At 49.1% G+C, this 19,840-nt stretch overlaps 1 protein-coding gene across 2 annotated transcripts in view; it reads left to right on the top strand.

Annotated features, from left to right (window-relative positions):
- The window catches only part of LOC140396032 (carbonic anhydrase 4-like), a 261,039-nt gene that overhangs the window by 184,626 nt on the left and 56,573 nt on the right, over nucleotides 1-19,840 (top strand). For both annotated transcript variants that reach the window (XM_072484099.1, XM_072484098.1), the window contains exon 5: nucleotides 410-558. In XM_072484099.1, coding sequence (XP_072340200.1) covers nucleotides 410-558 — 149 coding nt within the window. The remainder of the gene's footprint in view (nucleotides 1-409; nucleotides 559-19,840) is intronic.

Below are 19,840 nucleotides of genomic sequence, written 5' to 3' on the forward strand. Positions count from 1 at the left end.
CTCAGTACTGACCCTCTGACAGTGCGGCGCTCCCTCAGTACTGACCCTCTGACAGTGCGGCGCTCCCTCAGTACTGACCCTCTGACAGTGCGGCGCTCCCTCAGTACTGACCCTCTGACAGTGCGGCACTCCCTCAGTACTGACCCTCTGACAGTGCGGCACTCCCTCAGTACTGACCCTCTGACAGTGCGACACTCCCCCAGTACTGACCCTCTGACAGTGCGGCACTCGCTCGCACTGACCCTCTGACAGTGCGGCGGGAATCAAAGGAGTTTGAGGCAGTCTGGTGGAGGTAGTCAGCTGGGCTGTGTTCGATTGGGTAACGCCAGGGCGTGTGCGGGCTGACTGGGCCCGCTGTGCTGCCAGGAGCCAGCCCGGAGTTTGAACTGGAGCTGCCTTTGTCTTTCAGTGAAGGTGACGGTGAACTCCAGCATGTGGCTGAGTGGCGGGGGGCTCCATGCTGATTATGCTGTGGCGCAGTTCCACCTGCATTGGGGGAGCAGCGTGACGTCTCGAGGGTCAGAACATGCGCTGGACGGGAAACGGTCAAGCATGGAGGTGAGCGGGCGCTGGGTTCCACAACAGGGGTCCCTGTGGTTGTGATGCCTTCTCTCTCTCTCTCTCTCTCTCTCTGGCGGCAGAATCCCTGCGCTGCAGGAGTCTGCTCGGCCCGTCGCGTCTGTCCCGACACCCTGAAAGAGCAACCCCTCCCCCATGCACCCCCCCCCCTCCCCTCCCCTCCCCCCCCCTCCCTTCCCCTCCCCTCCCCCGCCACCCACCCCACCCCGGCCTATCCCTGTAACTCTGCCTCATCCTTCGGACACGATTGGACCCATGTTGGCGAGTCCAATCCACCTAAATGCACGTCTTTGGACTGTGGGATGAAGCCGGAGCACCCGGAGGAAACCCACGCAGACTCTGCGTGGGCGTGCAGACTCCACACAGTCACCCCAAGGCCGGAATCGAACCCAGTACCCTGGCGCTCCGAGGCTGCAGTGCTAACCACTGTGCTACCATGACGTCCACAGTGTTGCCTGTCTCTATGTGTCTCTCCCTCTCTCTCAAAATAGGTTCATATCTATTTCTGTGTCTCTCTCCCTCCCTGTGTATCTCTCTCTCTCTCTCTCCCCGTGTACCTCTCTCTGTCTCACTCTCTCTCTCTCCCTGTGTACCTATCTCTCTCTCTCTCTCTCTGTCTCTCTCTATCTATCTATCTCTCTCTCTCTCTCTCTCTCTCTCTCTCCCCCTCCCTGTATATCTCTCTCTCTGTCTCTCTCCCTCCCTATGTATCTCTCTGCCTGTCTCTCTCTCTCCCTCCCTGTGTATCTCTCTCTCTGTCTCTCTCTATCTCTCTCTGTCAGTCTCTCGGACAGTCTGTCTGCTCTGTCTATTTCTATCCGTCTCTCTCCATCTCTGTCTCCTTCTGTCTCTTGTCTGCCATTCTCTCCCTCTCTCGTTCTGTCTGTGTTTCTGTGAGGGTGTGTGTCTCTGCATCTCTCTCTCGCTCTGTATGTTTCTGTGAGTGTGTGTGTCTCTCTGTCTCGCTCTGTCTGTGTTTCTGTGAGAGTGTGTGTCTCTCTCTCGCTCTGTGTTTCTGTGAGTGTGTGTGTCTCTCTGTATCTCCCTCTCGCTCTGTCTGTGTTTCTGTGAGGGTGTGTGTCTCTGCATCTCTCTCTCGCTCTGTATGTTTCTGTGAGTATGTGTGTCTCTCTGTCTCGCTCTGTCTGTGTTTCTGTGAGAGTGTGTGTCTCTCTCTCGCTCTGTGTTTCTGTGAGTGTGTGTGTCTCTCTGTATCTCCCTCTCGCTCTGTCTGTGTTTCTGTGAGTGTGTGTGTCTCTGTATCTCTCTCTCGCTCTGTCTGTGTTTCTGTGTGAGTGTGTGTCTCTGTATCTCTCTCTCGCTCTGTCTGTGTTCCTGTGAGTGTGTGTGTCTCTCTGTATCTCTCTCTCGCTCTGTCTGTTTTTCTGTGTGTGTCTCTCTGTCTCTCTCACGCTCTGTCTGTGTTTCTGTGTGTGTCTCTCTGTCTCTCTCTCTCGCTCTGTCTGTGTTTCTGTGTGTGTCTCTCTATCTCTCTCACGCTCTGACTGTGTTTCTGTGTGCGTGTGTGTCTCTCTGTCTCTCTCTCTCGCTCTGTGTTTCTGTGAGTTTGTGTGTCTCTGTATCTCTCTCTCGCTCTGTCTGTGTTTCTGTGAGTGTGTGTGTGTCTCTGTATCTCTCTCTCGCTCTGTCTGTCCTCCTGTGAGTGTGTGTGTCTCTCTCTCGCTCTGTCTGTGTTTCTGTGAGTGTGTGTGTCTCTCTGTATCTCTCTCTCGCTCTGTCTGTGTTTCTGTGAGTGTGTGTGTCTCTCTGTATCTCCCTCTCGCTCTGTCTGTGTTTCTGTGAGTGTGTGTGTCTCTGTATCTCTCTCTCGATCTGTCTGTGTTTCGGTGAGTGTGTGTGTCTCTCTGTATCTCCCTCTCGCTCTGTCTGTGTTTCTGTGAGTGTGTGTGTCTCTGTATCTCTCTCTCGCTCTGTCTGTATTTCTGTGTGAGTGTGTGTCTCTGTATCTCTCTCTCGCTCTGTCTGTGTTCCTGTGAGTGTGTGTGTCTCTCTGTATCTCTCTCTCGCTCTGTCTGTTTTTCTGTGTGTGTCTCTCTGTCTCTCTCACGCTCTGTCTGTGTTTCTGTGTGTGTGTCTCTCTGTCTCTCTCTCTCGCTCTGTCTGTGTTTCTGTGTGTGTCTCTCTATCTCTCTCACGCTCTGACTGTGTTTCTGTGTGCGTGTGTGTCTCTCTGTCTCTCTCTCTCGCTCTGTGTTTCTGTGAGTTTGTGTGTCTCTGTATCTCTCTCTCGCTCTGTCTGTGTTTCTGTGAGTGTGTGTGTGTCTCTGTATCTCTCTCTCGCTCTGTCTGTCCTCCTGTGAGTGTGTGTGTCTCTCTCTCGCTCTGTCTGTGTTTCTGTGAGTGTGTGTGTCTCTCTGTATCTCTCTCTCGCTCTGTCTGTGTTTCTGTGTGAGTGTGTGTCTCTGTATCTCTCTCTCGCTCTGTCTGTGTTCCTGTGAGTGTGTGTGTCTCTCTGTATCTCTCTCTCGCTCTGTCTGTTTTTCTGTGTGTGTGTATCTCTCTGTATCTCTCTCTCCCTCTGTCTGTGTTTCTGTGTGTGTGTGTGTTTCTCTGTATCTCTCTCTAGCTCTGTCTGTGTTTCTGTGAGTCTGTGTGTCTCTCTGTCTCTCTCTCGCTCTGTCTGTTTTTCTGTGAGTGTGTGTCTCTCTGTCACTCTCTCTCCCTCTGTCTGTGTTTCTGTGTGAGTGTGTGTCTCTGTATCTCTCTCTCGCTCTGTCTGTGTTCCTGTGAGTGTGTGTGTCTCTCTGTCTCTCGCTCTGTCTATGTTTCTGTGTGTGTGTGTGTCTCTCTCTCGCTCTGTTTTTCTGTGTGTGTCTCTCTGTCTCTCTCACGCTCTGTCTGTGTTTCTGTGTGTGTGTCTCTCTGTCTCTCTCTCTCGCTCTGTCTGTGTTTCTGTGTGTGTCTCTCTATCTCTCTCACGCTCTGACTGTGTTTCTGTGTGCGTGTGTGTCTCTCTGTCTCTCTCTCTCGCTCTGTGTTTCTGTGAGTTTGTGTGTCTCTGTATCTCTCTCTCGCTCTGTCTGTGTTTCTGTGAGTGTGTGTGTGACTCTGCATCTCTCTCTCGCTCTGTCTGTCCTCCTGTGAGTGTGTGTGTCTCTCTCTCGCTCTGTCTGTGTTTCTGTGAGTGTGTGTGTCTCTCTGTATCTCTCCCTCGCTCTGTCTGTGTTTCTGTGTGAGTGTGTGTCTCTGTATCTCTCTCTCGCTCTGTCTGTGTTCCTGTGAGTGTGTGTGTCTCTCTGTATCTCTCTCTCGCTCTGTCTGTTTTTCTGTGTGTGTGTGTCTCTCTGTATCTCTCTCTCCCTCTGTCTGTGTTTCTGTGTGTGTGTGTGTCTCTCTGTATCTCTCTCTAGCTCTGTCTGTGTTTCTGTGAGTGCGTGTGTCTCTCTGTCTCTCTCTCGCTCTGTCTGTTTTTCTGTGAGTGTGTGTCTCTCTGTATCTCTCTCTCGCTCTGTCTGTGTTTCTGTGTGTGTATGTGTCTCTCTGTATCTCTCTCTCCCTCTGTCTGTGTTTCTGTGAGTGTGTGTGTCTCTCTGTATCTCTCTCTCGATCTGTCTGTGTTTCTGTGAGTGTGTGTGTCTCTCTGTCTCTCTCTCGCTCTGTCTGTGTTTCTGTGTGAGTGTGTGTCTCTCTGTATCTCTCTCTAGCTCTGTCTGTGTTTCTGTGAGTGTGTGTGTCTCTCTGTCTCTCTCTCGCTCTGTCTGTGTTTCTGTGTGTGTGTGTGTGTCTCTCTGTATCTCTCTCTAGCTCTGTCTGTGTTTCTGTGAGTGTGTGTGTCTCTCTGTCTCTCTCTCGCTCTGTCTGTGTTTCTGTGTGAGTGTGTGTCTCTGTATCTCTCTCTAGCTCTGTCTGTGTTTCTGTGTGAGTGTGTGTCTCTGTATCTCTCTCTCGCTCTGTCTGTTTTTCTGTGTGTGTGTGTCTCTCTGTATCTCTCTCTCCCTCTGTCTGTGTTTCTGTGTGTGTGTGTGTCTCTCTGTATCTCTCTCTAGCTCTGTCTGTGTTTCTGTGAGTGTGTGTGTCTCTCTGTCTCTCTCTCGCTCTGTCTGTTTTTCTGTGAGTGTGTGTCTCTCTGTATCTCTCTCTAGCTCTGTCTGTGTTTCTGTGTGAGTGTGTGTCTCTGTATCTCTCTCTCCCTCTGTCTGTGTTTCTGTGTGAGTGTGTGTCTCTGTATCTCTCTCTCGCTCTGTCTGTGTTCCTGTGAGTGTGTGTGTCTCTCTGTATCTCTCTCTCGCTCTGTCTGTTTTTCTGTGAGTGTGTGTGTCTCTCTGTATCTCTCTCTCGCTCTGTCTGTTTTTCTGTGAGTGTGTGTCTCTCTGTTTCTCTTCTCGCTCTGTCTGTGTTTCTGTGTGAGTGTGTGTCTCTGTATCTCTCTCTCGCTCTGTCTGTGTTTCTGTGTGAGTGTGTCTCTGTATTTCTCTCTCGCTCTGTCTGTGTTTCTGTGAGTGTGTGTCTCTCTGTATCTCTCTCTCGCTCTGTCTGTGTTTCTGTGTGAGTGTGTGTTTCTCTCTGTCACTCTCTCTCGCTCTGTCTGTGTTTCTGTGTGAGTGTGTGTCTCTGTATCTCTCTCTCGCTCTGTGTTTATGTGAGTGTGTGTGTCTCTCTGTCTCTCGCTCTGTCTGTGTTTCTGTGTGTGTGTGTGTCTCTCTGTCTCTCTCTCGCTCTGTGTTTCTGTGAGTGTGTGTGTCTCTGTATCTCTCTCTCGCTCTGTCTGTGTTTAGTGAGTGTGTGTGTCTCTGTATCTCTCTCTCGCTCTGTCTGTGTTTCTGTGAGTGTGTGTCTCTCTGTATCTCTCTCTCGCTCTGTCTGTGTTTCTGTGTGAGTGTGTCTCTGTATTTCTCTCTCGCTCTGTCTGTGTTTCTGTGAGTGTGTGTCTCTCTGTATCTCTCTCTCGCTCTGTCTGTGTTTCTGTGAGTGTGTGTGTCTGTCTGTATCTCTCTCTCGCTCTGTCTGTGTCTCTGTGAGTGTGTGTGTCTCTCTGTATCTCCCTCTAGCTCTGTCTGTGTTTCTGTGAGTGTGTGTGTCTCTCTGTATCTCTCTCTCGCTCTGTCTGTGTTTCTGTGAGTGTGTGTGTCTCTCTCTCGCTCTGTCTGTGTTTCTGTGTGAGTGTGTGTTTCTCTCTGTCTGTCTCTCTCGCTCTGTCTGTTTTTCTGGGAGTGTGTGTCTCTATCTCTCTCACGCTCTGTGTTTCTGTGAGTGTGTGTGTCTCTCTGTCTCGCTCTGTGTTTCTGTGTGTGTGTGTGTCTCTCTGTCTCTCTCTCTCTCTCTCGCTCTGTGTTTCTGTGAGTGTGTGTGTCTCTGTATCTCTCTCTCGCTCTGTCTGTGTTTAGTGAGTGTGTGTGTCTCTGTATCTCTCTCTCGCTCTGTCTGTGTTTCTGTGAGTGTGTGTGTCTCTCTCTCGTGCTGTCTGTGTTTCTGTGAGTGTGTGTGTCTCTCTGTACCTCTCTCTCGCTCTGTCTGTGTCTCTGTGAGTGTGTGTGTCTCTCTGTATCTCGCTCTAGCTCTGTCTGTGTTTCTGTGTGAGTGTGTGTCTCTGTATCTCTCTCTCGCTCTGTCTGTGTTTCTGTGAGTGTGTGTGTCTCTCTGTCTCTCGCTCTGTCTGTGCTTCTGTGTGTGTGTGTGTCTCTCTGTATCTCTCTCTAGCTCTGTCTGTGTTTCTGTGAGTGTGTGTGTCTCTCTGTCTCTCTCTCTCGCTCTGTGTTTCTGTGTGTGTGTCTCTCTGTCTCTCTCTTTCGCTCTGTCTGTGTTTCGGTGTGTGTCTCTCTGTCTCTCTCACGCTCTGTCTGTGTTTCTGTGAGTGTGTGTGTCTCTCTGTCTCGCTCTGTCTTTCTGTGTGTGTGTGTGTGTCTCTCTCTCGCTCTGTGTTTCTGTGAGTGTGTATGTCTCTGTATCTCTCTCTCGCTCTGTCCGTGTATCTGTGAATGTGTGTCTCTCTGTATCTCTCTCTCGCTCTGTCTGTGTTTCTGTGAGTGTGTCTCTCTGTATCTCTCTGTCGCTCTGTCTGTGTTTCTGTGTGTGTGTGTCTCTGTATCTCTCTCTCCCACTGTCTGTGTTTCTGTGAGTGTGTGTGTCTCTCTCTCTCTCGCTCTGTCTGTGTTTCTGTATGTGTGTCTCTCTGTCGCTCTGTCTGTGTTTCTGTGTGTGTCTCTCTGTATCTCTCTCCCGCTGTCTGTGTTTCTGTGAGTGTGTGTGTCTCTCTGTATCTCTCTCTCACTCTGCCTGTGTTTCTGTGAGTGTGTGTGTCTCTGTATCTCTCTCTCCCTCTGTCTGTGTTTCTGTGAGTGATTGTGTCTCTCTGTATCTCTCTCTCCCTCTGTCTGTGTTTCTGTGAGTGTGTGTGTCTCTCTGTATCTCTCTCTCGCTCTGTCTGTGTTTCTGTGAGTGTGTGAGGCTCTCTGTATCTCTCCCTCGCTCTGTCTGTGTTTCTGAGTGTGTCTCTCTGTCTCTCTCACGCTCTGTCTGTGTTTCTGTGAGTGTGTGTGTCTCTGTATCTCTCTCTCGCTCTGTCTGTGTTTCTGTGAGAGTGTGTGTCTCTGTATCTCTCTCTCGCTCTGTCTGTGTTTCTGTGAGTGTGTGTTCTCTCTGTATCTCTCTCTCGCTCTGTCTGTGTTTCTGTGAGTGTGTGTGTCTCTCTGTATCTCTCTCTCGCTCTGTCTGTGTTTCTGTGAGTTTGTGAGTCTCTCTGTATCTCTCTCTCGCTCTGTCTGTGTTTCTGTGTGTGTGTGTGTCTCTCTGTATCTCTCTCTAGCTCTGTCTGTGTTTCTGTGAGTGTGTGTGTCTCTCTGTCTCTCTCTCGCTCTGTCTGTTTTTCTGTGAGTGTGTGTCTCTCTGTATCTCTCTCTAGCTCTGTCTGTGTTTCTGTGTGAGTGTGTGTCTCTGTATCTCTCTCTAGCTCTGTCTGTGTTTCTGTGTGAGTGTGTGTCTCTGTATCTCTCCCTCGCTCTGTCTGTTTTTCTGTGTGTGTGTGTCTCTCTGTATCTCTCTCTCCCTCTGTCTGTGTTTCTGTGTGTGTGTGTGTCTCTCTGTATCTCTCTCTAGCTCTGTCTGTGTTTCTGTGAGTGTGTGTGTCTCTCTGTCTCTCTCTCGCTCTGTCTGTTTTTCTGTGAGAGTGTGTCTCTCTGTATCTCTCTCTAGCTCTGTCTGTGTTTCTGTGTGAGTGTGTGTCTCTGTATCTCTCTCTCCCTCTGTCTGTGTTTCTGTGTGAGTGTGTGTCTCTGTATCTCTCTCTCGCTCTGTCTGTGTTCCTGTGAGTGTGTGTGTCTCTCTGTATCTCTCTCTCGCTCTGTCTGTTTTTCTGTGAGTGTGTGTGTCTCTCTGTATCTCTCTCTCGCTCTGTCTGTTTTTCTGTGAGTGTGTGTCTCTCTGTTTCTCTTCTCGCTCTGTCTGTGTTTCTGTGTGAGTGTGTGTCTCTGTATCTCTCTCTCGCTCTGTCTGTGTTTCTGTGTGAGTGTGTCTCTGTATTTCTCTCTCGCTCTGTCTGTGTTTCTGTGAGTGTGTGTCTCTCTGTATCTCTCTCTCGCTCTGTCTGTGTTTCTGTGTGAGTGTGTGTTTCTCTCTGTCACTCTCTCTCGCACTGTCTGTGTTTCTGTGTGAGTGTGTGTCTCTGTATCTCTCTCTCGCTCTGTGTTTATGTGAGTGTGTGTGTCTCTCTGTCTCTCGCTCTGTCTGTGTTTCTGTGTGTGTGTGTGTCTCTCTGTCTCTCTCTCGCTCTGTGTTTCTGTGAGTGTGTGTGTCTCTGTATCTCTCTCTCGCTCTGTCTGTGTTTAGTGAGTGTGTGTGTCTCTGTATCTCTCTCTCGCTCTGTCTGTGTTTCTGTGAGTGTGTGTCTCTCTGTATCTCTCTCTCGCTCTGTCTGTGTTTCTGTGTGAGTGTGTCTCTGTATTTCTCTCTCGCTCTGTCTGTGTTTCTGTGAGTGTGTGTCTCTCTGTATCTCTCTCTCGCTCTGTCTGTGTTTCTGTGAGTGTGTGTGTCTGTCTGTATCTCTCTCTCGCTCTGTCTGTGTCTCTGTGAGTGTGTGTGTCTCTCTGTATCTCCCTCTAGCTCTGTCTGTGTTTCTGTGAGTGTGTGTGTCTCTCTGTATCTCTCTCTCGCTCTGTCTGTGTTTCTGTGTGAGTGTGTGTCTCTGTATCTCTCTCTCGCTCTGTCTGTGTTTCTGTGAGTGTGTGTGTCTCTCTGTCTCTCGCTCTGTCTGTGTTTCTGTGTGTGTGTGTGTCTCTCTGTATCTCTCTCTAGCTCTGTCTGTGTTTCTGTGAGTGTGTGTGTCTCTCTGTCTCTCTCTCTCGCTCTGTCTGTTTTTCTGTGAGTGTGTGTCTCTCCGTTTCTCTCTCTCGCTCGGTCTGTTTTTCTGTGAGTGTGTGTCTCTCTGTATCTCTCTCTCCCTCTGTCTGTGTTTCTGTGAGTGTGTGTGTCTCTCTCTCGCTCTGTCTGTGTTTCTGTGTGAGTGTGTGTTTCTCTCTGTCTGTCTCTCTCGCTCTGTCTGTTTTTCTGGGAGTGTGTGTCTCTATCTCTCTCACGCTCTGTGTTTCTGTGAGTGTGTGTGTCTCTCTGTCTCGCTCTGTGTTTCTGTGTGTGTGTGTGTCTCTCTGTCTCTCTCTCTCTCTCTCGCTCTGTGTTTCTGTGAGTGTGTGTGTCTCTGTATCTCTCTCTCGCTCTGTCTGTGTTTAGTGAGTGTGTGTGTCTCTGTATCTCTCTCTCGCTCTGTCTGTGTTTCTGTGAGTGTGTGTGTCTCTCTCTCGTGCTGTCTGTGTTTCTGTGAGTGTGTGTGTCTCTCTGTACCTCTCTCTCGCTCTGTCTGTGTCTCTGTGAGTGTGTGTGTCTCTCTGTATCTCGCTCTAGCTCTGTCTGTGTTTCTGTGTGAGTGTGTGTCTCTGTATCTCTCTCTCGCTCTGTCTGTGTTTCTGTGAGTGTGTGTGTCTCTCTGTCTCTCGCTCTGTCTGTGCTTCTGTGTGTGTGTGTGTCTCTCTGTATCTCTCTCTAGCTCTGTCTGTGTTTCTGTGAGTGTGTGTGTCTCTCTGTCTCTCTCTCTCGCTCTGTGTTTCTGTGTGTGTGTCTCTCTGTCTCTCTCTTTCGCTCTGTCTGTGTTTCGGTGTGTGTCTCTCTGTCTCTCTCACGCTCTGTCTGTGTTTCTGTGAGTGTGTGTGTCTCTCTGTCTCGCTCTGTCTTTCTGTGTGTGTGTGTGTGTCTCTCTCTCGCTCTGTGTTTCTGTGAGTGTGTATGTCTCTGTATCTCTCTCTCGCTCTGTCCGTGTATCTGTGAATGTGTGTCTCTCTGTATCTCTCTCTCGCTCTGTCTGTGTTTCTGTGAGTGTGTCTCTCTGTATCTCTCTGTCGCTCTGTCTGTGTTTCTGTGTGTGTGTGTGTCTCTGTATCTCTCTCTCCCACTGTCTGTGTTTCTGTGAGTGTGTGTGTCTCTCTCTCTCTCGCTCTGTCTGTGTTTCTGTATGTGTGTCTCTCTGTCGCTCTGTCTGTGTTTCTGTGTGTGTCTCTCTGTATCTCTCTCCCGCTGTCTGTGTTTCTGTGAGTGTGTGTGTCTCTCTGTATCTCTCTCTCACTCTGCCTGTGTTTCTGTGAGTGTGTGTGTCTCTGTATCTCTCTCTCCCTCTGTCTGTGTTTCTGTGAGTGATTGTGTCTCTCTGTATCTCTCTCTCCCTCTGTCTGTGTTTCTGTGAGTGTGTGTGTCTCTCTGTATCTCTCTCTCGCTCTGTCTGTGTTTCTGTGAGTGTGTGAGGCTCTCTGTATCTCTCCCTCGCTCTGTCTGTGTTTCTGAGTGTGTCTCTCTGTCTCTCTCACGCTCTGTCTGTGTTTCTGTGAGTGTGTGTGTCTCTGTATCTCTCTCTCGCTCTGTCTGTGTTTCTGTGAGAGTGTGTGTCTCTGTATCTCTCTCTCGCTCTGTCTGTGTTTCTGTGAGTGTGTGTGTCTCTCTGTAACTCTCTCTCGCTCTGTCTGTGTTTCTGTGAGTGTGTGTGTCTCTCTGTATCTCTCTCTCGCTCTGTCTGTGTTTCTGTGAGTTTGTGAGTCTCTCTGTATCTCTCTCTCGCTCTGTCTGTGTTTCTGTGAGTGTGTGTGTCTCTCTGTCTCTCTCTCTCTCGCTCTGTCTGTGTTTCTGTGTGTGTCGCTCTGTCTCTCTCTCATGCTCTGTCTGTGTTTCTGTGCGTGTGTCTCTGTATCTCTCACTCGCTCTGCCTGTGTTTCTGTGAGTGTGTGTCTCTCTGTATCTCTCTCTCGCTCTGCCTGTGTTTCTGTGAGTGTGTGTGTCTCTCTGTATCTCTCTCTCGCTCTGTCTGTGTTTCTGTGAGTGTGTGAGTCTCTCTGTATCTCTCACTCGCTCTGCCTGTGTTTCTGTGAGTGTGTGTCTCTCTGTATCTCTCTCTCGCTCTGTCTGTGTTTCTGTGTGAGTGTGTGTGTCTCTGTATCTCTCTCTCGCTCTGTCTGTGTTTCAGTGAGTGTGTGTCTCTCTGTATGTCTCTCTCGCTCTGCCTGTGTTTCTGTGAGTGTGCGTGTGTCTCTGTATCTTTCTCTCGCTCTGTCTGTGTTTCTGTGTGAATGTGTGTCTCTGTATCTCTCTCTCGCTCTGTCTGTGTTTCTGTGAGTGTGTGTGTCTCTCTCTCTCGCTCTGTCTGTGTTTCTGTGAGTGTGTGTGTCTCTCTGTATCTTTCTCTCGCTCTGTCTGTGTTTCTGTGTGAGTGTGTGTCTCTGTATCTCTCTCTCGCCCTGTCTATGTTTCTGTGAGAGTGTGTGTCTCTCTGTCTCTCTCTCTCTCGCTCTGTCTGTGTTTCTGCGTGTGTCTCTCTGTCTCTCTCGATCTGTCTGTGTTTCTGTGAGTGTGTGTGTCTCTGTATCTCTCTCTCCCTCTGTCTGTGTTTCTGTGAGTGTGTGTGTCTCTCTGTATCTCTCTCTCGCTCTGTCTGTGTTTCTGTGAGTGTGTGCCTCTCTGTATCTCTCTCTCGCTCTGTCTGTGTTTCTGTGAGTGTGTGAGTCTCTCTGTATCTCTCTCTCGCTCTGTCTGTGTTTCTGTGAGTGTGTGTGTCTCTCTGTATCTCTCTCTCGCTCTGCCTGTGTTTCTGTGAGTGTGTGTCTCTCTGTATCTCTCTCTCGCTCTGTCTGTGTTTCTGTGAGAGTGTGTGTCTCTGTATCTCTCTCTCGCTCTATCTGTGTGTCAGTGAATATGTGTCTCTCTGTATCTCTCTCTCGCTCTGTCTGTGTTTCTGTGAGTGTGTGAGTCTCTCTGTATCTTTCTCTCGCTCTGTCTGTGTTTCTGTGTGAATGTGTGTCTCTGTATCTCTCTCTCGCTCTGTCTGTGTTTCTGTGAGTGTGTCTCTCTGTCTCTCTCTCTCGCTCTGTCTGTGTTTCTGTGAGTGTGTGTGTCTCTCTGTATCTCTCTCTCGCTCTGCCTGTGTTTCTGTGTGTGTGTGTGTCTCTCTGTCTCTCTCTCTCTGTCTGTGTTTCTGTGAGTGTGTGTGTCTCTCTGTATCTCTCTCTCGCTCTGCCTGTGTTTCTGTGAGTGTGTGTCTCTCTGTATCTCTCTCTCGCTCTGTCTGTGTTTCTGTGAGAGTGTGTGTCTCTGTATCTCTCTCTCGCTCTATCTGTGTGTCAGTGAATATGTGTCTCTCTGTATCTCTCTCTCGCTCTGTCTGTGTTTCTGTGAGTGTGTGAGTCTCTCTGTATCTTTCTCTCGCTCTGTCTGTGTTTCTGTGTGAATGTGTGTCTCTGTATCTCTCTCTCGCTCTGTCTGTGTTCCTGTGAGTGTGTGTGTCTCTGTATCTCTCTCTCGCTCTGTCTGTGTTCCTGTGAGTGTGTGTGTCTCTGTATCTCTCTCTCGCTCTGTCTGTGTTTCTGTGAGTGTGTGTGTCTCTGTATCTCTCTCTCGCTCTGTCTGTGTTTCTGTGAGTGTGTGTGTCTCTGTATCTCTCTCTCGCTCTGTCTGTGTTTCTGTGAGAGTGTGTGTCTCTGTATCTCTCTCTCGCTCTATCTGTGTGTCAGTGAATATGTGTCTCTCTGTATCTCTCTCTCGCTCTGTCTGTGTTTCTGTGAGTGTGTGAGTCTCTCTGTATCTTTCTCTCGCTCTGTCTGTGTTTCTGTGTGAATGTGTGTCTCTGTATCTCTCTCTCGCTCTGTCTGTGTTCCTGTGAGTGTGTGTGTCTCTGTATCTCTCTCTCGCTCTGTCTGTGTTTCTGTGAGTGTGTGTGTCTCTGTATCTCTCTCTCGCTCTGTCTGTGTTTCTGTGAGTGTGTCTCTCTGTCTCTCTCTCTCGCTCTGTCTGTGTTTCTGTGAGTGTGTGTCTCTCTCTGTGTCTTTCTCTCGCTCTGTCTGTGTTTCTGTGTGAGTGTGTGTGTCTCTCTCTCTCTGTCTGTGTTTCTGTGAGTGTGTGTCTCTCTCTGTGTCTTTCTCTCGCTCTGTCTGTGTTTCTGTGTGTGTGTCTCTGTATCCCTCTCTCGCTCTGTCTGTGTTTCTGTGTGAGTGTGTGTCTTCGTATCTCTCTCTCGCTCTGTCTATGTTTCTGTGAGTGTGTGTGTCTCTCTGTCTCTCTCTCTCGCTCTGTGTTTCTGTGTGTGTGTCTCTCTGTCTCTCTCTTTCGCTCTGTCTGTGTTTCGGTGTGTGTCTCTCTGTCTCTCTCACGCTCTGTCTGTGTTTCTGTGAGTGTGTGTGTCTCTCTGTCTCGCTCTGTCTTTCTGTGTGTGTGTGTGTGTCTCTCTGTCTCTCTCTCGCTCTGTGTTTCTGTGAGTGTGTATGTCTCTGTATCTCTCTCTCGCTCTGTCCGTGTATCTGTGAATGTGTGTCTCTCTGTATCTCTCTCTCGCTCTGTCTGTGTTTCTGTGAGTGTGTCTCTCTGTATCTCTCTGTCGCTCTGTCTGTGTTTCTGTGTGTGTGTGTGTCTCTGTATCTCTCTCTCCCACTGTCTGTGTTTCTGTGAGTGTGTGTGTCTCTCTCTCTCTCGCTCTGTCTGTGTTTCTGTATGTGTGTCTCTCTGTCGCTCTGTCTGTGTTTCTGTGTGTGTCTCTCTGTATCTCTCTCCCGCTGTCTGTGTTTCTGTGAGTGTGTGTGTCTCTCTGTATCTCTCTCTCACTCTGCCTGTGTTTCTGTGAGTGTGTGTGTCTCTGTATCTCTCTCTCCCTCTGTCTGTGTTTCTGTGAGTGTGTGTGTCTCTCTGTATCTCTCTCTCGCTCTGTCTGTGTTTCTGTGAGTGTGTGTGTCTCTCTGTATCTTTCTCTCGCTCTGTCTGTGTTTCTGTGTGAGTGTGTGTCTCTGTATCTCTCTCTCGCCCTGTCTATGTTTCTGTGAGAGTGTGTGTCTCTCTGTCTCTCTCTCTCTCGCTCTGTCTGTGTTTCTGCGTGTGTCTCTCTGTCTCTCTCTCGCTCTGTCTGTGTTTCTGTGAGTGTGTGTGTCTCTGTATCTCTCTCTCCCTCTGTCTGTGTTTCTGTGAGTGTGTGTGTCTCTCTGTATCTCTCTCTCGCTCTGTCTGTGTTTCTGTGAGTGTGTGCCTCTCTGTATCTCTCTCTCGCTCTGTCTGTGTTTCTGTGAGTGTGTGAGTCTCTCTGTATCTCTCTCTCGCTCTGTCTGTGTTTCTGTGAGTGTGTGTGTCTCTCTGTATCTCTCTCTCGCTCTGCCTGTGTTTCTGTGAGTGTGTGTCTCTCTGTATCTCTCTCTCGCTCTGTCTGTGTTTCTGTGAGAGTGTGTGTCTCTGTATCTCTCTCTCGCTCTATCTGTGTGTCAGTGAATATGTGTCTCTCTGTATCTCTCTCTCGCTCTGTCTGTGTTTCTGTGAGTGTGTGAGTCTCTCTGTATCTTTCTCTCGCTCTGTCTGTGTTTCTGTGTGAATGTGTGTCTCTGTATCTCTCTCTCGCTCTGTCTGTGTTTCTGTGAGTGTGTCTCTCTGTCTCTCTCTCTCGCTCTGTCTGTGTTTCTGTGAGTGTGTGTGTCTCTCTCTCTCTGTCTGTGTTTCTGTGAGTGTGTCTCTCTCTCTGTATCTTTCTCTCGCTCTGTCTGTGTTTCTGTGTGAGTGTGTGTCTTCGTATCTCTCTCTCGCTCTGTCTATGTTTCTGTGAGTGTGTGTGTCTCTCTGTCTCTCTCTCTCGCTCTGTGTTTCTGTGTGTGTGTCTCTCTGTCTCTCTCTTTCGCTCTGTCTGTGTTTCGGTGTGTGTCTCTCTGTCTCTCTCACGCTCTGTCTGTGTTTCTGTGAGTGTGTGTGTCTCTCTGTCTCGCTCTGTCTTTCTGTGTGTGTGTGTGTGTCTCTCTGTCTCTCTCTCGCTCTGTGTTTCTGTGAGTGTGTATGTCTCTGTATCTCTCTCTCGCTCTGTCCGTGTATCTGTGAATGTGTGTCTCTCTGTATCTCTCTCTCGTTCTGTCTGTGTTTCTGTGAGTGTGTCTCTCTGTATCTCTCTGTCGCTCTGTCTGTGTTTCTGTGTGTGTGTGTGTCTCTGTATCTCTCTCTCCCACTGTCTGTGTTTCTGTGAGTGTGTGTCTCTCTCTCTCTCTCGCTCTGTCTGTGTTTCTGTATGTGTGTCTCTCTGTCGCTCTGTCTGTGTTTCTGTGTGTGTCTCTCTGTATCTCTCTCCCGCTGTCTGTGTTTCTGTGAGTGTGTGTGTCTCTCTGTATCTCTCTCTCACTCTGCCTGTGTTTCTGTGAGTGTGTGTGTCTCTGTATCTCTCTCTCCCTCTGTCTGTGTTTCTGTGAGTGTGTGTGTCTCTCTGTTTCTCTCTCTCGCTCTGTCTGTGTTTCTGTGAGTGTCTGTGTCTCTCTGTATCTCTCTCTCGCTCTGTCTGTGTTTCTGTGAGTGATTGTGTCTCTCTGTATCTCTCTCTCGCTCTGTCTGTGTTTCTGTGTGAGTGTGTGTGTCTCTGTATCTCTCTCTCGCTCTGTCTGTGTTTCAGTGAGTGTGTGTCTCTCTGTATCTCTCTCTCGCTCTGCCTGTGTTTCTGTGAGTGTGCGTGTGTCTCTGTATCTTTCTCTCGCTCTGTCTGTGTTTCTGTGTGAATGTGTGTCTCTGTATCTCTCTCTCGCTCTGTCTGTGTTTCTGTGAGTGTGTGTGTCTCTCTGTATCTTTCTCTCGCTCTGTCTGTGTTTCTGTGTGAGTGTGTGTCTCTGTATCTCTCTCTCGCCCTGTCTATGTTTCTGTGAGAGTGTGTGTCTCTCTGTCTCTCTCTCTCTCGCTCTGTCTGTGTTTCTGCGTGTGTCTCTCTGTCTCTCTCTCGCTCTGTCTGTGTTTCTGTGAGTGTGTGTGTCTCTGTATCTCTCTCTCCCTCTGTCTGTGTTTCTGTGAGTGTGTGTGTCTCTCTGTATCTCTCTCTCGCTCTGTCTGTGTTTCTGTGAGTGTGTGCCTCTCTGTATCTCTCTCTCGCTCTGTCTGTGTTTCTGTGAGTGTGTGAGTCTCTCTGTATCTCTCTCTCGCTCTGTCTGTGTTTCTGTGAGTGTGTGTGTCTCTCTGTATCTCTCTCTCGCTCTGCCTGTGTTTCTGTGAGTGTGTGTCTCTCTGTATCTCTCTCTCGCTCTGTCTGTGTTTCTGTGAGAGTGTGTGTCTCTGTATCTCTCTCTCGCTCTATCTGTGTGTCAGTGAATATGTGTCTCTCTGTATCTCTCTCTCGCTCTGTCTGTGTTTCTGTGAGTGTGTGAGTCTCTCTGTATCTTTCTCTCGCTCTGTCTGTGTTTCTGTGTGAATGTGTGTCTCTGTATCTCTCTCTCGCTCTGTCTGTGTTTCTGTGAGTGTGTCTCTCTGTCTCTCTCTCTCGCTCTGTCTGTGTTTCTGTGAGTGTGTGTGTCTCTCTCTCTCTGTCTGTGTTTCTGTGAGTGTGTGTCTCTCTCTGTGTCTTTCTCTCGCTCTGTCTATGTTTCTGTGTGAGTGTGTGTCTTCGTATCTCTCTCTCGCTCTGTCTATGTTTCTGTGAGTGTGTGTGTCTCTCTGTCTCTCTCTCTCGCTCTGTCTGTGTTTCTGTGAGTGTGTGTGTCTCTCTGTCTCTCTCTCTCGCTCTGTGTTTCTGTGTGTGTGTCTCTCTGTCTCTCTCTTTCGCTCTGTCTGTGTTTCGGTGTGTGTCTCTCTGTCTCTCTCACGCTCTGTCTGTGTTTCTGTGAGTGTGTGTGTCTCTCTGTCTCGCTCTGTCTTTCTGTGTGTGTGTGTGTGTCTCTCTGTCTCTCTCTCGCTCTGTGTTTCTGTGAGTGTGTATGTCTCTGTATCTCTCTCTCGCTCTGTCCGTGTATCTGTGAATGTGTGTCTCTCTGTATCTCTCTCTCGCTCTGTCTGTGTTTCTGTGAGTGTGTCTCTCTGTATCTCTCTGTCGCTCTGTCTGTGTTTCTGTGTGTGTGTGTGTCTCTGTATCTCTCTCTCCCACTGTCTGTGTTTCTGTGAGTGTGTGTGTCTCTCTCTCTCTCGCTCTGTCTGTGTTTCTGTATGTGTGTCTCTCTGTCGCTCTGTCTGTGTTTCTGTGTGTGTCTCTCTGTATCTCTCTCCCGCTGTCTGTGTTTCTGTGAGTGTGTGTGTCTCTCTGTATCTCTCTCTCACTCTGCCTGTGTTTCTGTGAGTGTGTGTGTCTCTGTATCTCTCTCTCCCTCTGTCTGTGTTTCTGTGAGTGTGTGTGTCTCTCTGTATCTCTCTCTCGCTCTGTCTGTGTTTCTGTGAGTGTGTGTGTCTCTCTGTATCTCTCTCTCGCTCTGTCTGTGTTTCTGTGAGTGATTGTGTCTCTCTGTATCTCTCTCTCGCTCTGTCTGTGTTTCTGTGAGTGTGTGTGTCTCTCTGTATCTCTCTCTCGCTCTGTCTGTGTTTCTGTGAGTGTGTGTGTCTCTCTGTATCTCTCTCTCGCTCTGTCTGTGTTTCTGTGAGTTTGTGAGTCTCTCTGTATCTCTCTCTCGCTCTGTCTGTGTTTCTGTGAGTGTGTGTGTCTCTCTGTCTCTCTCTCTCTCGCTCTGTCTGTGTTTCTGTGTGTGTCTCTCTGTCTCTCTCACGCTCTGTCTGTGTTTCTGTGCGTGTGTCTCTGTATCTCTCACTCGCTCTGCCTGTGTTTCTGTGAGTGGGTGTCTCTCTGTATCTCTCTCTCGCTCTGCCTGTGTTTCTGTGAGTGTGTGTGTCTCTCTGTATCTCTCTCTCGCTCTGTCTGTGTTTCTGTGAGTGTGTGAGTCTCTCTGTATCTCTCACTCGCTCTGCCTGTGTTTCTGTGAGTGTGTGTCTCTCTGTATCTCTCTCTCGCTCTGTCTGTGTTTCTGTGTGAGTGTGTGTGTCTCTGTATCTCTCTCTCGCTCTGTCTGTGTTTCAGTGAGTGTGTGTCTCTCTGTATCTCTCTCTCGCTCTGCCTGTGTTTCTGTGAGTGTGTGAGTCTCTCTGTATCTTTCTCTCGCTCTGTCTGTGTTTCTGTGTGAATGTGTGTCTCTGTATCTCTCTCTCGCTCTGTCTGTGTTTCTGTGAGTGTGTCTCTCTGTCTCTCTCTCTCGCTCTGTCTGTGTTTCTGTGAGTGTGTGTGTCTCTCTCTCTCTGTCTGTGTTTCTGTGAGTGTGTCTCTCTGTATCTCTCTCTCGTGCTGTCTGTGTTTCTGTGAGTGTGTGTCTCTCTCTGTATCTTTCTCTCGCTCTGTCTGTGTTTCTGTGTGAGTGTGTGTCTTCGTATCTCTCTCTCGCTCTGTCTATGTTTCTGTGAGTGTGTGTGTCTCTCTGTCTCTCTCTCTCGCTCTGTCTGTGTTTCTGTGAGTGTGTGTGTCTCTCTGTCTCTCTCTCTCGCTCTGTGTTTCTGTGTGTGTGTCTCTCTGTCTCTCTCTTTCGCTCTGTCTGTGTTTCGGTGTGTGTCTCTCTGTCTCTCTCACGCTCTGTCTGTGTTTCTGTGAGTGTGTGTGTCTCTCTGTCTCGCTCTGTCTTTCTGTGTGTGTGTGTGTGTCTCTCTGTCTCTCTCTCGCTCTGTGTTTCTGTGAGTGTGTATGTCTCTGTATCTCTCTCTCGCTCTGTCCGTGTATCTGTGAATGTGTGTCTCTCTGTATCTCTCTCTCGCTCTGTCTGTGTTTCTGTGAGTGTGTCTCTCTGTATCTCTCTGTCGCTCTGTCTGTGTTTCTGTGTGTGTGTGTGTCTCTGTATCTCTCTCTCCCACTGTCTGTGTTTCTGTGAGTGTGTGTGTCTCTCTCTCTCTCGCTCTGTCTGTGTTTCTGTATGTGTGTCTCTCTGTCGCTCTGTCTGTGTTTCTGTGTGTGTCTCTCTGTATCTCTCTCCCGCTGTCTGTGTTTCTGTGAGTGTGTGTGTCTCTCTGTATCTCTCTCTCACTCTGCCTGTGTTTCTGTGAGTGTGTGTGTCTCTGTATCTCTCTCTCCCTCTGTCTGTGTTTCTGTGAGTGTGTGTGTCTCTCTGTATCTCTCTCTCGCTCTGTCTGTGTTTCTGTGAGTGTGTGTGTCTCTCTGTATCTCTCTCTCGCTCTGTCTGTGTTTCTGTGAGTGATTGTGTCTCTCTGTATCTCTCTCTCGCTCTGTCTGTGTTTCTGTGAGTGTGTGTGTCTCTCTGTATCTCTCTCTCGCTCTGTCTGTGTTTCTGTGAGTGTGTGTGTCTCTCTGTATCTCTCTCTCGCTCTGTCTGTGTTTCTGTGAGTTTGTGAGTCTCTCTGTATCTCTCTCTCGCTCTGTCTGTGTTTCTGTGAGTGTGTGTGTCTCTCTGTCTCTCTCTCTCTCGCTCTGTCTGTGTTTCTGTGTGTGTCTCTCTGTCTCTCTCACGCTCTGTCTGTGTTTCTGTGCGTGTGTCTCTGTATCTCTCACTCGCTCTGCCTGTGTTTCTGTGAGTGGGTGTCTCTCTGTATCTCTCTCTCGCTCTGCCTGTGTTTCTGTGAGTGTGTGTGTCTCTCTGTATCTCTCTCTCGCTCTGTCTGTGTTTCTGTGAGTGTGTGAGTCTCTCTGTATCTCTCACTCGCTCTGCCTGTGTTTCTGTGAGTGTGTGTCTCTCTGTATCTCTCTCTCGCTCTGTCTGTGTTTCTGTGTGAGTGTGTGTGTCTCTGTATCTCTCTCTCGCTCTGTCTGTGTTTCAGTGAGTGTGTGTCTCTCTGTATCTCTCTCTCGCTCTGCCTGTGTTTCTGTGAGTGTGCGTGTGTCTCTGTATCTTTCTCTCGCTCTGTCTGTGTTTCTGTGTGAATGTGTGTCTCTGTATCTCTCTCTCGCTCTGTCTGTGTTTCTGTGAGTGTGTGTGTCTCTCACTCTCGCTCTGTCTGTGTTTCTGTGAGTGTGTGTGTCTCTCTGTATCTTTCTCTCGCTCTGTCTGTGTTTCTGTGTGAGTGTGTGTCTCTGTATCTCTCTCTCGCCCTG

Source organism: Scyliorhinus torazame, chromosome 19 (genome assembly GCF_047496885.1).
Source record: "Scyliorhinus torazame isolate Kashiwa2021f chromosome 19, sScyTor2.1, whole genome shotgun sequence".
Taxonomy (NCBI): domain Eukaryota; kingdom Metazoa; phylum Chordata; class Chondrichthyes; order Carcharhiniformes; family Scyliorhinidae; genus Scyliorhinus; species Scyliorhinus torazame.